At 42.3% G+C, this 15928-nt stretch overlaps 1 protein-coding gene and 1 pseudogene across 2 annotated transcripts; both read right to left on the bottom strand.

The window, feature by feature from the left end:
* Positions 1–1777: 1777 nt before the first annotated feature.
* On the bottom strand, positions 1778–5958 carry LOC311139526 (calcium homeostasis modulator protein 5-like; annotated as a pseudogene). Its single transcript, XR_014615502.1, has 2 exons — positions 5142–5958; positions 1778–4836 (listed from the first exon to the last, which is right to left on the bottom strand). The product of XR_014615502.1 is annotated as a calcium homeostasis modulator protein 5-like (transcript).
* Positions 5959–8158: 2200 nt separating this feature from the next.
* LOC311139486 (calcium homeostasis modulator protein 6-like) lies at positions 8159–9982 on the bottom strand (the record flags this gene model as incomplete). The annotated part of the gene is made up of 2 exons (XM_084174369.1): positions 8159–8596; positions 9440–9982. 2 exons carry the CDS (start codon positions 9980–9982, stop codon positions 8159–8161), a joined length of 981 nt encoding a protein of 326 aa, XP_084030495.1.
* Positions 9983–15928: the final 5946 nt, after the last annotated feature.

Below are 15928 nucleotides of genomic sequence, written 5' to 3'. Positions count from 1 at the left end.
AAAAGATACCTAAAGGACTCTCAGACCATGAGAAACAAGATTCTCTGGTCTGATGAAACCAAGATTAAACTCTTTGGCCTGAATGCCAAGCATCACGTGTGGAGGAAACCTGGCACCATCCCTACGGTGAAACATGGTGGTGGCAACATCATGCTGTGGGGATGTTTTTCAGTGGCAGGGACTGGGAGACTAGTCAAGATCGAGGGAAAGATGAACGGAGCAAAGTACAGAGAGGTCCTTGATGAAAACCTGCTCCATAGCGCTCAGGACCTCAGACTGGGGCGAAGGTTCATCTTCTAACAGGACAACGACCCTAAGCACACAGCCAAGAAAACGCAGGAGTGGCTTTGGAACAAGTCTCTGAATGTCCTTGAGTGGCCCAGCCAGAGCCCGGACTTGAACCTGACCGAACATCTCTGGAGAGACCTAAAAATAGCTGTGCAGCGACACTCCCCATCCAACCTGACAGAGCTTGAGAGGATCTTCAGAGAAGAATGGGAGAAACTCCCCAAATACCAGTGTGCCAAGCATGTAGCGCCGTACCCAAGAATACTCTAGGCTGTAATCGCTGCCAAAGGTGCTTCAACAAAGTACTGAGTAAAGGGTCTGAATACTTATGTAAATGTAATATTTCATTTTTGGGGGGCAAACATTTCTAAAAACCTGTTTTTGCTTTGTCATTATGGGGTATTGTGTGTAGACTGCTGAGGAAAAAAACTATTTTATCAATTTTAGAATAACAAAATCCATATTTATCTTTCATTCACATATCATTTTTGGATTCCCTCTGGATATCATACATGATATGGCCGGATATGTGAAGAAGCACAATGATTTTTGCCACCTAAACAGGTAAAATCATTTGGCCGCTGGACATTTCGAAGTCAGATTTAGCACATTTTCAATCAGACCTACAAGATGAAACATTAAAATATATATGATTCACATATCATGTAAGGATATTTATTGTAATTATGAATTATTTGAGAAATACAGATACATAAATGATCAGGTAATGACTACAGATATGATACAGTTCAGAAAGTATGTGGATTCGTTCATGCCTGAGTATAAAGGCTTAGATATGTCAGCATGTTCCTTTCCAGAGTTAGAATATTCTACAAATATGTAAGCGGGCATCAGGTGCGTGTCTTGAATGTATCTCACCCCAAATATCTCCCCGGTAGCAGGGAGAGTTTGGAGGTCCGGATTGGATGCATGTAGAAACTGTCCCATTACTGTATCTAATAAAAGGACAGCTATCCGGAAATATATAGATAAAGATATCCCTTGATATTGACTCTTTTTCCCCAGTGAGTACTACTCACGGGCCGCTAACAATTTTTTTAGACCTACACCTAGTTCAGTTATCTAGCTAACAACCTGGTAACTTACTCTCAATAGGAAAATAGTGTTTTAACACAACGTAGAAACCTAATATTCCACAAATGCCTTTGTAATTACAATGACCAGTATTTGTATCAACATTAGCTTTTTGTAATAAACAAATGTCTTAACAGGGTTACATATTAATTTCTGGGGCACCTGCCTCAGAAGTAGCTGGAATTCCACATTTTGTTTGGTTACAGCTTGAATTTAAAATGTATTACATTTTGTCACTGGCCTACACACAATACTCCATAATGTCAAAGTGGAATTATGTTTTAATTTAATTTTTTATAAATCAATTAAAAATTAAAAGCTGAATGTCTTGAGTCAATAAGTATTCAAACCCTTTGTTATGGCAAGCCTAAATAAGTCCAGGAGTACAAATGTACTTAACAGGTCACATAATAAGTTGCATGGACTCAATCTGTGTGCAATAATAGAGTTTAACATGACTTTTTAATGACATCTCTGTACCCCACACATACAATTATGAGCAGTGAATTTCAAACACAAATTCAACCACAAAGACCAAGGAGGTTTTCCAATGCCTCGCAAAGAAGGGCACCTATTGGTAGATGGGTACAAAAAAAAACAACAGACAATAAATATCCCCTTGAGCGTGGTGAAGTTATTAATTACACTTTGGATGGTGTATCAACGTACCCAGTCACTACAAAGATGCAGGCATCCTTCCTAACTCAGTTGCTGGAAAGGAAGGAAACCGCTCAGGGTTTTCACCATGAGGCCAATAGTGACTTAAAAACAGTTACAGAATTTCATGGCTGTGATAGAAGAAAACTGAGGATGGATCAACAACATTGTAGTTACTCCACAATACTAACCTAATTGACAGAGTAAAAAGAAGGAAGCCTCTACAGAATAAAAATTATTCCAAAACATGCATCCTGTTTGCAACAAGGCACTAACTTAATACTGCAAAAAATGTGGCAAAGCAATTAACTTTTTGTCAAGAATACAAAGTGTTATGTTTGGGGAAAATCCAATACAACACATTACTGAGTACCACTCTCCATATTTTCAAGCATAGTGGTGGCTGCATCATGTTATGGGTAGGCTTGTAATCGTTAATGACTAGGGAGTTTTTCAGGATAAAAACACGAAACGGAATAGAGCTAAGCACAGTCAAATTCCTAAGGGAAAACCTGGTTCAGTCTGCTTTCCACCAGACACTGGGAGATTAATTCACCTTTTAGCCGGGCAATAACCTAAAACACAAGGCCAAATCTACACTTGCTTTCCAAGAAGACAGTGAATGTTCCTGAGTGGCCAAGTAAGTTACAGTTTTGACCTTAATCTACTTCAAAATATATGGAAAGATCTGAAAATGGTTGTCTAGCAATGATCAACAACCAGCTTGAAGAATTTAAAACATAAAAAGTGTTGTCATTATGGGGTATTGTGTGTAGACGGGTGAGAAACAAAATCCATTTAATCAATTTTGAATTCAGGCTGTAACACATCAAAATGTGGATCAAGTCAAGGGGTATGAATACCTTCTGAAGGCACTGTAACTACACCAATATGGCTGCATTCTCCCCTCTTAGTCAAACATGGTGGAATGTGGACAGTTTTTACACACAAACTCACCACTCTAAAATGGTTTTATCGGGCATAATGCAACATGTCCAAATAAGGTTCTATGTACAGGTTAATTTAGTGCTTACACATTACATGTTAGCGATTTTACAGATGTTAGAAATGAGGGGGGGAAAAACAGGGGCCACACATTTTTTGTAGAATCCTGTGAGAATATCCCTTATGTCACCTCTTAATGTGTGAGTTATTGACTACTATTGACATTAATAACTGAACAGGACGGCAGTAATGGCAGACCAAAAAGTATTGCTTGGACAATACTAGTTATCCCCAAATTACCATACAACATAAAGTGAGCTGCTTCACTTGTCCTGCCATAGAAAGACAATTTAAGGTGGTGCTCAAGTTGTCATAATTATGTAGACATTGAGTTGTGTAAACATTTCGAGCAAATAGCATGTTACAACTCTGTCATGTATGTAGCATTCATATTGTGGAGCAATATTACATACAAAATTCCCTATTAAAACTATACAATTACAATAGCTCTCCTACCATTATCTACCAGTAAAGTGAATGAAATGCCTCAAAGGCATGTCAAAGTGTCACGGATTCGGCCGAGGCTGCTCCTCCTCCTTGCTCGGGCAGGCTTCGGCGTTCGTCGTCCCCGGAGTACTAGCTGCCACCGTTGAATGTTATCGATGTTTGTTTGGTTTTGTCTTCCTTGTACACCTGTTTCCATTTAGTGTTCATTATGTCCCCTATAAGTTTCTCGTTTTGTTTGTAGTTAGTTGTGTGTAATTGTACGCCTGTCTGTTGGGGTTGTTGGATTTTGCATTCTCGTATTCAAGAGTAGTGACGCACTGTTTGCGCATCTCTTGTATTTAGTGTTTTACGCACTGTCTGCGTATCACTCGCCTCCGTCGTTTGAGGCTCTTTATTTTGTATTGTCCTTTTCCTGACTAGTAAAGTCTGTTTGGACTAAGCTTCTGTGTCCTGCACCTGACTCCACCACCACATCGTCATCAGTACCACTGACACAAAGAGAGGTAGAGGAGACTTTTTCAAATCAAAGTGTTTGTTATGACAGGGACATTGCATCAGCTAGTGTTCATGACCATTCACGAACTGTGGGTTCCAGCAGACAAGAAGCCTTACTGTTTTACCACTTCTGCAATGGCTGCATTCTTTGGTAATCACTTCTGTGTTACTGGTAATAACTTTCTGAATGGTGTTCTGTGTAGATGTCAGTGCTTTATGGTGTTCTGTGTAGATGTCAGTGCTTTGGGGGAAATGCAGGCAACAACGCTTCTCCTCAGTCTGTGAGATTAAATCTATAGTATATACTGCATGTCATTTATAAAGGTCTAACAAATAGGATATACTATCATTCATACAATGTCAATAGAAAGGGTCAAACAATGTCCCAATGTAGTGTTTGTGAAATAAATCTGCATTCCTCTCTGGATATGTATTTATATGCCATTATCCGCCCCTCTCTCAGCTCATCTCTATGCCGTGCTCCAGCTCCATGACTGGTCTTTTCTCAGGGCTGTAGTCTCGGTCATCACGCTCCACATACCTCTGCAGGGTGCTGTAGTACTGCTCACTCTTGGAGAAGGTGTAGAGGGCTGAGACCTCCTCCCAGGCCTTGTGGTTGGGGAATGGGAATATTTCCGGGTCACGGTTCTCAAAGAAGCTCTTTAGGTTCCTCTCGGCCAGTTTGGATGCGTACTCCATAGCGAATTTGTCGAACTGCTCCTTCTCCTTTTCTACATAGCGCTTCCAGAAGGTGAGCTGCAGGTAGCTGACCTTCGAGCGGCAGTTGGTGTAGCAGGTCCCGAGGAGCCCTAGAACGGCTGAAATTATGATGATACACCAGCCCAGTATCTGGGGATGTACAGACATGAATCAAAACTCACATAAAATGAATAAACAATGCCAACAGTTTTTTAAATGAAAATAATAATAATAATTCATTAATAATAATAATTGTTAATAATAAACTTTTCCAATACTGTTGTTTTACTGTCAGTTGAAATACAAACAGTAAAGTAAATCAATGAATCACACCTTCATTTTGGTCTGACTCGTACCAGCATTTGCAGCTGTATCAATAACCCATTGACAGTGAAAAATATGACATTCCACCATACAAAAGTCACAAACAGGGTCTGACTGCTGCTTGCACTCACCTGTGACTGAGCCCGGAACATGAGCAGCAGCTCCATGCTCTCGTCACTGGGCAGCTTGGACTTGCTGCAGGGCACGCGGGCCAGCTCCTCCCTGCACATCAAGGTCTTGTTCTTACAGAACAGATCCACCACCAGGTTCTCATCCAGCCCGCTGACGGCACACTCGTAGAAGGTCCCGTTCAACAGTGCCACACACAGCCACATGATGGGGCCACACAGGCACCGGAGAAGATTTTGACAAACACTTTGAGGCAGTTGAGGCAGTTGCCCCTGGGGCACAGTTTCATGGGTTTGAGGCAACAGCCAGTGTAGAGGCGCCACAGCCTGCTGCTGAAGAAGAGACCCAGCACCAGCAGCACCAGGCCTGGGCCCAGCAGGAAGGTCAGGCCGTATGCAAAGTTCTGGTTGTGGTTGCAGGGGCACTGGAAGGAGACCATGGAGAAGATCCGCTCTCCCCCGATGGTCAGGAGGGCCATGAAGCTGTAACCAATGCTGGACTTCTGGTTCATGAAAAAGCGCAGGACCGTCTGGAAGTTATCCATGGTGTCGACAAGGAGTTTTTACTCACGCTCCGCAAAAACCAAAATAATGCAAAGAGAATAGACAATTAGAAGAAGAAAAATACAGTGGTGAAATAGTTTAGACGCAAACGGCTACCTTTGGAATGTATGTATCCAACACTCACTCCACTCCCTGTACTGTCTGAGCCAAAGGCAAATACAAACACACTGAAGCTCTTCTGAGCATGTTTCTGCCCTCCCTTTCCATCCCTCCTGTTCTTTCTCTTTCACTCTTCCTCCCCAAGAACTCCTCCCTCTTTTCCTCACTTTATCTCTGTTTCCCGCCCTTGTCCACCCACTTAATCCAATGAGATTGTCTGTATTCTCCCGCTCTCAAACCTCACCCTGATTCTTCTTTCTTCCTTCTAAATTTCCCTTTCTCTCTCACTCCCCCCTCCTTTCCTATGCATAGGTAATAAAACAGCAGTGACCAAACTGGCTGAGATCCTGCAGATCTGGTTTTTGACTTCAGACCATGCAGCTGCCGTTGTCCTCTGAGAGTGATGTCATATGACAAGCAGCCAGAGGGTCATGCAGTCTGTCAGAAAAACAAACATAACTTCACTTTAACCAGATTCATTTAAATTGTTAGTTGAGCAGTTCAGCACAGTGATTTCAGCACCATGATTTATTATCTGTATTAAATGCACATACAGCTTGACCCAGATACAACATTATACAGTATATGCAACCAGCCTTTGCTCTCTCTCTCTCGCCCTCTCTTTCTCTTTCCCTTTCTCTTACAGGCACAAAACACACACACAGGAAGCAATGTGTTATTTCAGCACTAAGGCTACAATGCATTCATTAGCAGTTAAAAAATGTAATGGAAATCAACAATAATGTTAATACTGAGCTATGCAAGCTCATGCAGATGCATATAATGTCCTCTCCCACTTCCTATAGAAGCCTGTGATGAGTTTCTATGCTCTACAATTCCCACAGGATGGAGCTATAGTCTCTTCACTCTAAAAGGCCTGTGAGTGCATTGATTTATCCCACAGAGAAGCTTTTAACAGGGCTGTACTTGCCACATTGGGCACATCAGGTACTTCATGTACTACTACCAGAAATGGGCAAAGATACACCAAAATGTATCTTGTTACAAAATATTATCCTAAAGACCAATTATTCTTCAGAGCTTTGTGGCCTCCTATCACCTCAAATTCATTGAATTGGTGTCAGAAATGAGATACTGTGAGTGTGAAGTAATCAGAGGTGCAGGTGAAGGTGAAAAGGTGTTTGAAAGAAAGTCGAGGCACAGGACTCACTTCCCGAATGAGTGTGAGTGCAGTGACAGTGTGGCAATAACATAGTGTGTTCCCTTTCAAAGTCAAGTTTACTTTCCACTTATGGACCAAATTCACTGCATTATCCTCATACTCATACTTGTGCTTTAACTTTCTTTCAAGCTCCTCTACTCATCCAACAACAACTCCCATGGCCTCACACGATAGTACCATAAGATTTCTGATACCAATGCAGCAAATGTGGGGTGATATTGGGCCACCAAAATGTGAACCACTATACCTTTTTTGTTAAAAAGTATTTTTAGTATTTTGAAAATACAAAATAACATTCTCTGAAGTATGTTGTTACAAATAAAAATGTATATATAATACTCAAAAGTAATTGAAATATGTATGTCAAATACAGTACATGTAACAGAAATACTGCCGATCTCTGACTAGTACTACTTAAGCTTTACAGAGAGATACGAATCTAACAATTACACTAAGTTTACATTCAATTCAGAGCTGATGTTCATCGCAGTTCACTTGTGGCAATGGTTGTGGCAATGGTCAGTTTACAGTGCAATAATATAAATAACAATAACTCAGAAATACTTTGGAAACCAAGCTTGTAAGGTCCATATGAATATTCTTGTGGGTTAGCGTCATAAAGATGCTACATGTACACTGGTAACAGGCTTTTCCTTGAAAGTATTTTGCAGTGCACTAGCTTACAGGAAGTAAATATGTACCTTATTTCATAGAACCAGATCATGCGTTTCCTGTTTAATGCCACAGACCAGCTGTATGTAGGCCAAGTCTGAGGAGCATTAAAATACTGAAGAAAAAATAAAAGTAAAAGAGAAAGAAAGTATGGTCAACTATTTTAAAAATGATTATTTCCCTTCTGAGCATAGAATTTCAAATAAAAAGCTGCAAGCAGCGCTGGTGATACAGTGAGTGAACTTTCAAGTAACAATATAAAATTGGGAAGAATTGTTATTCAAGTGAAGGCCTGAGAGTGGTTAATCAGATAATGTGATTGGTCTTTCTACTGAAAAATCCCCTGATGCGCAGCGATAATGATGATGATGATGAAGATTATAATGCTGACAACAATTCTCTATAATGAGTCATAACTATGATGATAAAATAATGATGATTACAGATACGGTCATGATAGTGATGCTGTCACTGCTGTTCCTATGATCATATGCATGCCCATTCACAGCATCATCTTGCCCTCATCCACAAAGGCGAGCACGGCTAGATTAGCAGTGTCTGGACCGTCTGACCTGACAGACGACATCCTGTGGTCCCTGGCCTCTGCAGGATCATGACACGTCTCCACGTACTTGTGCAGGATGCTATAGTAGTGGTCTCTGGTGCTGAACCTGTAGAGGGACGAGATCTTCTCCCAAGCCTGGTTAGGTGGGGTGGTGACAGGCTCTGGAGGCATCTGCTGGAAGAAGCTCTTCAGGTTCCTCTCTGCAAGCTTTTCGGCGTGATCTGCCGTGTAGCTTTCCAGCAGGTCGCTCTCCCGCTGGGCATAGGCCCTCCAGAACTTCAGCTGCAGGGAGCTGACTGGGGAGTTACACCGGGCAACGCAGATCAGCAGGAGGTTGAAGACCATGATGGAGGCGATCAGTAGCCAACCCAGGACCTGAAATCAAAACCAATACATTCAACACAATATTCAACTATTCTGCTTAACCCCTTACCTGGAATGCCTGAGTTAATGTCACAGTTATAATTACCCACATACATTATACTGCTCAAACTCAAACCATATCTATAAAAATAGCAGGTAGCCGGGGAATGTATTTGGGCAGTATACTGTATAAGGAATGGTAGATTCATTTCAGAGGTGTTTTGGTCATCAATTAATCCATCACCTCTTTATACAATAGGAAGCAGTGTTTCCCTTAGGATTTTTTTCAGCAGCGGTGGCAAAGTTAGAATAGCGTGGTAGTGGGTGTGGCCAATGGTGCGATCTCCAACCATACATTTTAGAGGCCCTCCTCTTAGCCGCAGAGACACAATTTAGCAGTGGCGGCCCACCACTGCTAAATTAAAATATGGGAAACACTGTAAAGTTTTGTACATTAATGAGAACAAGTCTTACAGAAACTGAGTCAGACTGAAGAAGAACTGACATTTTACAACAATGGAATTCTTATAAGTAGCCTATGCTTTGGGGCACTTCTGCTTTGGGGCACTTCTGCTTTTGTTGCGATGCAACAAATGCCTTCAAAGCAAAAATGTGTACTTCATAATGTCAGAGGCTCAGTTTAAAATATAATACAACTCCCTTAGCTGTCAGAACACATCCAGTGGTGTCAATTACTGTTTACAGTCGAATCACCTACACTCCAACAGGCTGTGGACAAAAACAAGGATAGCCCACTAAAACATATAGAAGTGTGTAAAATGGGACAAAGAAGAAAGGATAAAAAAGTATAATTCAAACCATAACTTGGTTCTATTAGTGTCCATATTATCTCACCTGCGACTCAGCGCGGATGGTTGCCAGCACATCATCCCTTTCAGATTGTGGCACGTTGGTGGCCCTCCCGCAGGGGAATTTATAAAGTTCATCCAGGCACTGCGGACTCTTTCCATCGCAAAGGTGGTTTGTGAAAACCGTTACATTGACGCCAGTCATGGCGCATTCAAAGTAATTGCCATTGAGCAAAGCGACTGCAATCCAACTTACAGGTGCAACTACTGCTGTCGTGGTGATCTGAAAGAAGACCACCCCACAGGCGCAAAAATACTTAAAACTACAAAATGTGGATTTGCGTAAACACAAACCTGTAAACAATTTCCATGTTTTATTGCTCATGATGTAACCTAACACCAACAGTGCCAGAGCAGGCACTAAGAGAAACACCATGCCATATAAAAAGTTCCAGCCGCTGCAAGGACATTTGAACACCACCGACGAAAATATCTGTTCCCCGCCTGCAGTTAACAACGCAACTAAACCAAACCCGAGACTAGTCTGCTGATTCTGAACAAATTTAAGAACAGTTTTGAACTTATCCATCTTTCCAGACGCACAGGACTCACATGCACTTTTGCTGATAGCAAGTCATGGGAACCATATAAATAGAAGTGACAGCTATACTTTCTGTTCCCTTGTCTGGGTGCGCCTGTCCTCTCTGGTGCGCCTCCAACTCAGGGTGTTGTGAACATGAAGTCACTTCACTAGGCTACAGTTTATTTATGGACGATACAGTGAGGGGATTCTATTAATTCCCATGCCTGCCCCCGCAGAGTCGTCATGCGCCCCAAAAATCTGAAGTGGCACAATGTATGTGAGGATGGCTGGGGGGTGGTCTGGAGGGGTGCTTGGGCCCCATCTGTAAATTGGAGAATCCAGCATTTTTCAAACACCTGAAACAGCTTTTTCTGCATATTTTAGGCATACTTCTTGAGCTGTCTGTATCCTCCTGACTGGTGGTAAAATATATATATATAAAAAATAAAAACATGTTTCTCTGCATCTCTGCTCACATCTGGGTAAAAGATGGAAAGGAATGTGAGTCTTATTCAGTACATTTAGTAATTGCTTGCTTTTCTAAAGTCTACCAACCTTGCCAGCAGGCATGCCAGCTAAGATAGCTACTCTAACTTGATTGATATCCTGAAATGTCTTCTTGGTAGCTAGTTATGAGGTTGGGAGATTGGGAACCTATCTGGGTTAGCGAAAGCCAACTTCATAAAATTGCTAGGTGGCTAGTAGTTTTACAGAGAAACAAAACAATATATATATATATATATGTGTGTGTGTGTGTGTGTGTGTGTGTGTGTGTGTGTGTGTGTGTGTATATATATATTTAAACAGGACAAATCTGATGGCATGATGCCTCTGCTCCTGTCTTATCTTGGGTCCTGTGTGATCTTAGGTAGGCTCCCTCTAATTCTCCTCTCTCTCTCTCTCTCGCTCTCTCTCTCTCTCTCTCTCTCTCTCTCTCTCTCTCTCTCTCTCTCTCTCTCTCTCTCTCAATTCAATTCAATTCAATTTAAGGGCTTCATTGGCATGGGTAACGTATGTTAACATTGCCAAAGCAAGTGAAGTAGATAGTAAACAAAAGTGAAATAAACAATAAATATTAACAGTAAACATTACACTCAGAAGTTCCAAAAGAATAAAGACATTTCAAATGTCATATTTTGTATATATACAGTGTTGTAACAATGTGCAAATAGTTAAAGTACAAATGGGAAAATAAATAAACATAAATATGGGTTGTATTTACAATGGTGTTTGTTCTTCACTGGTTGCTCTCTCTCTCTCTCTCTCTCTCTCTCTCTCTCTCTCTCTCTCTCTCTCTCTCTCTCTCTCTCTCTCTCTCTCTCTCTCTCTCTCTCTCTCTCTCTCTCTCTCTCTCTCTCTCTCTCTCTCTCTCTCTCTCTCTCTCTCTCTCTCTCTCTCTCTCTCTCTCTCTCTCTCCCCTTCAGGAGGAACTAAGCCCTAGTACCATGCCTCATGACTACCTGGCCTGACGACTCCTGGCTGTCCCTGTCCCCAGTCTACTTGGTCGTGCTGCTGATCCAGTTTCTTCTGTTTTGCCTGTGGCTATGGAACCCTGACCTGTTCACCGGAAGTGCTACCTTGGCCTGGACCTGCTGTTTCGACCCTCTGTCTCTCTCTCTCTCTCTCGCTCTCTCTCTCTCGCTCTACCGCACCTGCTGTCTCAACCTCTGAATGCTCAGCTATGAAAAGCCAACTGACATTTACTCCTGAGGTGTAGTGGAGTAGGGGCCTACGTGGAACTCTATTCCACATCAGGTAACTGATGCAAGCAGTAGAATCAGATAAAAAAAAACTGATAAAAATACACCTTATGGAACACCGGGGACTGTGAAGCAACACAAACATAGGCACAGACACATGCATACACATACATGATAACATATGCACTATACACACACTTACATATGGATTTTGTGTTGTAGATAATGCGTTTTTCCAGCAGCAGACTATGATCGATAATGTTAAAAGCCGCACTGAAGTCTAACAAAACAGCCCCCACAATATTTGTATTATCAATTTCTCTCTGCCAATCATCAGTAATTTGTGTAAGTGCTGTGATTGTTGAATGTCCTTCCCTATAAGCGTGCTGAAAGTCTGTTGTCATCTGTCTGTTGAAAGCCTTGTATCTGGTCAAACACAATTTTTTCCAAAACGTTACTAAGGGTTGGTAACAGGCTGATTGGTTGGCTATTTGAGCCAGTAAAGGGAGCTTTACTATTATTAGGTAGCGGAATGACTTTTTCTTCCCTCCAGGCCTGAGGGCACACACTTTCTAGTAGGCTTAAATTAAAGATATGGCAAATAGGAGTGGCAATATCGTCCGCTATTACCCTCAGTAATTGTCCATCCAAGTTGTCAGACCCTGGTGGCTTGTTGATACACAACAATACTTTTTTCACCTATTCCACACTCACTTTACGGAATTCAAAATTACAATTCTTGTCTTTCATAATTTGGTCAGATATACTTGGATGTGTAGTGTCAGTGTTTGTTGCTGGCATGTCATGCCTAAATTTGCTAATCCTGCCAATTAAAAAATTATTAAAGTAGTTGGCAATATCAGTCTGTTTTGTGATGAATGAGCCATCTGATTCAATGAATGATGGAGCTGAGTTTGCCTTTTTTCCCAAAATGTAATTGAAGGTGCTCCAAAGCTTTTTACTATCATTCTTTATGTCATTTATCTTTGTTTCATAGTGTAGTTTCTTCTTATTTTTATTCAGTTTAGACACATGATTTCTCATTTTGCAGTATGTTTGCAATCGGTTGTGCAGCCAGACTTATTTGCCATTTATTTTGCCTCATCCCTCTCAACCATACAATTTTTTAATTCCAAATCAATCCATGGGGATTTAACTGTTTTACAGTCATTTTCTTAATAGGTGCATGCTTATTAGTAACTGGGATAAGCTGTTTGGACAGTCAGTATTCCAAAACGGATTTGAAAAATGGAACTGATTTGAGCATTAAGGCCTGCGTGTGAACAAGGCTTTATAATCTCCACCCGGCACAGCCAGAAAAGGACTGGCCAGCCTTCAGTGTCTGGTTCAGCTCTAGGTTTCTTTCTAGGTTTCTGCCTTTCTAGGGAGTTTTTCCTAGCCACGTGCTTCTACATCTGCATTGCTTGCTCTTTGGGGTTTTATGCTGGGTTTCTGTATAAGCACTTTGTGACAACTGCTGATGTAAAAAGGGCTTTATAAATACATTTGATTGATTGATTGATTGCATATGCGCAGTTTGCCGCGAGACGACCGTTAGACACGATGACGTGTTTATGCGCATGAGTTTAGCTAGCCAACATTGCCTACAAGCGTGATCGGGGACTTCTATTGGAGAAGCAGTTTCTGCCTATCTTCATGCTGTACTGTCTTTGGAAATGGCCTGAATTGCGCAGCGTTCATAGAGATAGATAGAGGACTCATCAAAAAAAGGAATATCTCTAGCAGACAGATTTTGATGGGGACTTTTTTATTATGCTAATTCGATTCCCGCGGTGGCGTGGACATCAACTCTAGGGGGTTTAACATAGAAGTCAACCTATGTCCTGTACTTTCAAAATGATTACATTTATAAAGTTTATTTTCGATTTCTACTTCAAATGGAACAGACTTTGTTAATAACATGTATTAAATCATATAAAACACGGCAACAGTAAACATGTTGTCCCCCACAAATGATGCGGTGCCCCCCCATTTGGCCAATTAGTGACAACAATTCAAGCTTAAACGGGACAGGAGATATGCTTGTTCAAAGTTTGGAATTGCAGTTGATTACTATAGTGCCTTGGGCCTATCAGTGTAATGTTGTAAATGCCAGATCTGTCACGCCTGCTCCCGCTCCCCCTCCGTGGGGCTCGAGGGCGCCATGCTGGCCATCATTACGCACACCTGTCACCATCATTACACACACCTGTCACCATCATTACACACACCTGTCACCATCATTACACACACCTGTCACTATCATTACGCACACCTGTCACCATCATTACACACACCTGTCACCATCATTACACACACCTGTCACCATCATTACACACACCTGTCACCATCATTACGCACACCTGTCACCATCATTACGCACACCTGTCACCATCATTACACACACCTGTCACCATCATTACACACACCTGTCACCATCATTACACACACCTGTCACCATCATTACACACACCTGTCACCATTGTTATGCGCATCAGCGCTTCATTGGACTCACCTGGACTTCCTCACTGTTTAATTACCTCCCCTATATCCGTCTGTTCCTCAGTTGTGATCCCCGTGTCAGCATTAATGTTGTTATGTTTCCCCTGTCCAGACTCTGTCCGTGTTTTGTTTCATGTCTGTATATATTAAATGTTCACTCCCTGTACTTGCATCTCGTCTCCCAGCATCTGTCCTCACAAGATCTCTATGGCAAGACACATCATTCAAGTATCGCCAGTGGTGTCTGAGATATTGTGTGTGACTAACATACGAACGGACGGAGAGAGATCCATAGTTCCCTCTCTGATTTCATCGTAGGGGACAATAACAATGTTTTAGCCCTATACCGTGAAAATAGAAATAAGAAAGAAATAAGCGAAAGATAAAGGAAAGAGCCCTCCACACGACCTCTCCAATCAGTTTTGCGAGAGAAAGAGCTTTGTGATAGCTTGGTAAGTAAGTTAGTACTGCTGCGTTATGAAAGGAACTAGACACGGACACGAATTATCTGCTTAGTGTGTTAACACACTATTGGTGGTTTGTTGTGACCAAGTGTTGGTGCTAAACTGTGTGTTATTGGATGCTAGCATGCTAGTTAGCTATGGTGTCATAGTTAGCTAGCTGAATAAATTGGGTTGAGTCTATTCCTTTAAACATTGAACCGCTGTGGTTCACAACAATTCTGATTTCTAAAGGTGGAAGTTGGGAGAGTTTTTGTTCGGGTGGTTCAGTGAAACAATTATAGTTTCTGAGGTGGAAGTTTTGGTGAGGGAGGCCCTGCTCTCTCCTCTCCCAGATGTTTAGTTCATTTCATTCCGATCTCCTCTGCATTATTGTAGCCATTTGCTACAGCCTGTCAACTATGCCTCTGCCTATCCCTGTTCTCTCCTCTCTGCACAGGCTACACAAACGCCTCACACCGCGTGGCTGCTGCCTCTCTAACCTGGTGGTCCCTGCACGCACTCCACACCTGGAGTTCCAGGTCTCAGGCAGCCTCTGGAACTGCCGTTCTGCTGCCAACAAAGCTGACTTCATCCCAGCCTATGCTAACCTCCAGTCCCTCGACTTCCTGGCGCTGACGGAAACATGGATTACCACTGAAAACACTGCTACTCCTACTGCTCTCTCCTCGTCTGACCATGTGTTCTCGCATACCCCGAGAGCATCTGGTCAGAGGGGTGGTGGCACAGGAATCCTCATCTCTCCCAAGTGGACATTCTCAATTTTTCCCCTAACCCACCTGTCTATCTCCTCATTTGAATTCCATGCTGTCACAGTCACTAGCCCATTTAAGCTTAATATCCTTGTCATCTATCGCCCTCCGGGTCCCCTTGGAGAGTTCATCAATGAGCTTGACGCCTTGATAAGTTCCTTTCCTGAGGATGGCTCACCCCTCACAGTTTTGGGGGATTTCAACCTCCCTATGTCCACATTTGACTCATTTCTCTCTGCCTCCTTCTTTCCACTCCTCTCCTCTTTTGACCTCACCCTCTCACCGTCCCCCCCTACTCACAAGGCAGGCAATACGCTTGACCTCATCTTTACTAGATGCTGCTCTTCTACTAATCTCACTGCAACTCCCCTCCATGTCTCCGACCACTACTTTGTTTCCTTTTCTCTCTCGCTCTCCTCCAACACTACTCACTCTGCCCCTACACAGATGGTAATGCGCCGCCGCAACCTTCGCTCTCTCTCTCCCACTACTCTCTCCTCTTCCATCCTATCATCTCTTCCCTCTGCTCAATCCTTC

Source organism: Coregonus lavaretus (assembly GCF_964263955.1).
Source record: "Coregonus lavaretus genome assembly, chromosome: 13".
Taxonomy (NCBI): Eukaryota; Metazoa; Chordata; class Actinopteri; order Salmoniformes; family Salmonidae; genus Coregonus; species Coregonus lavaretus.
This window is presented reverse-complemented; position numbering and strand designations above follow the sequence as displayed.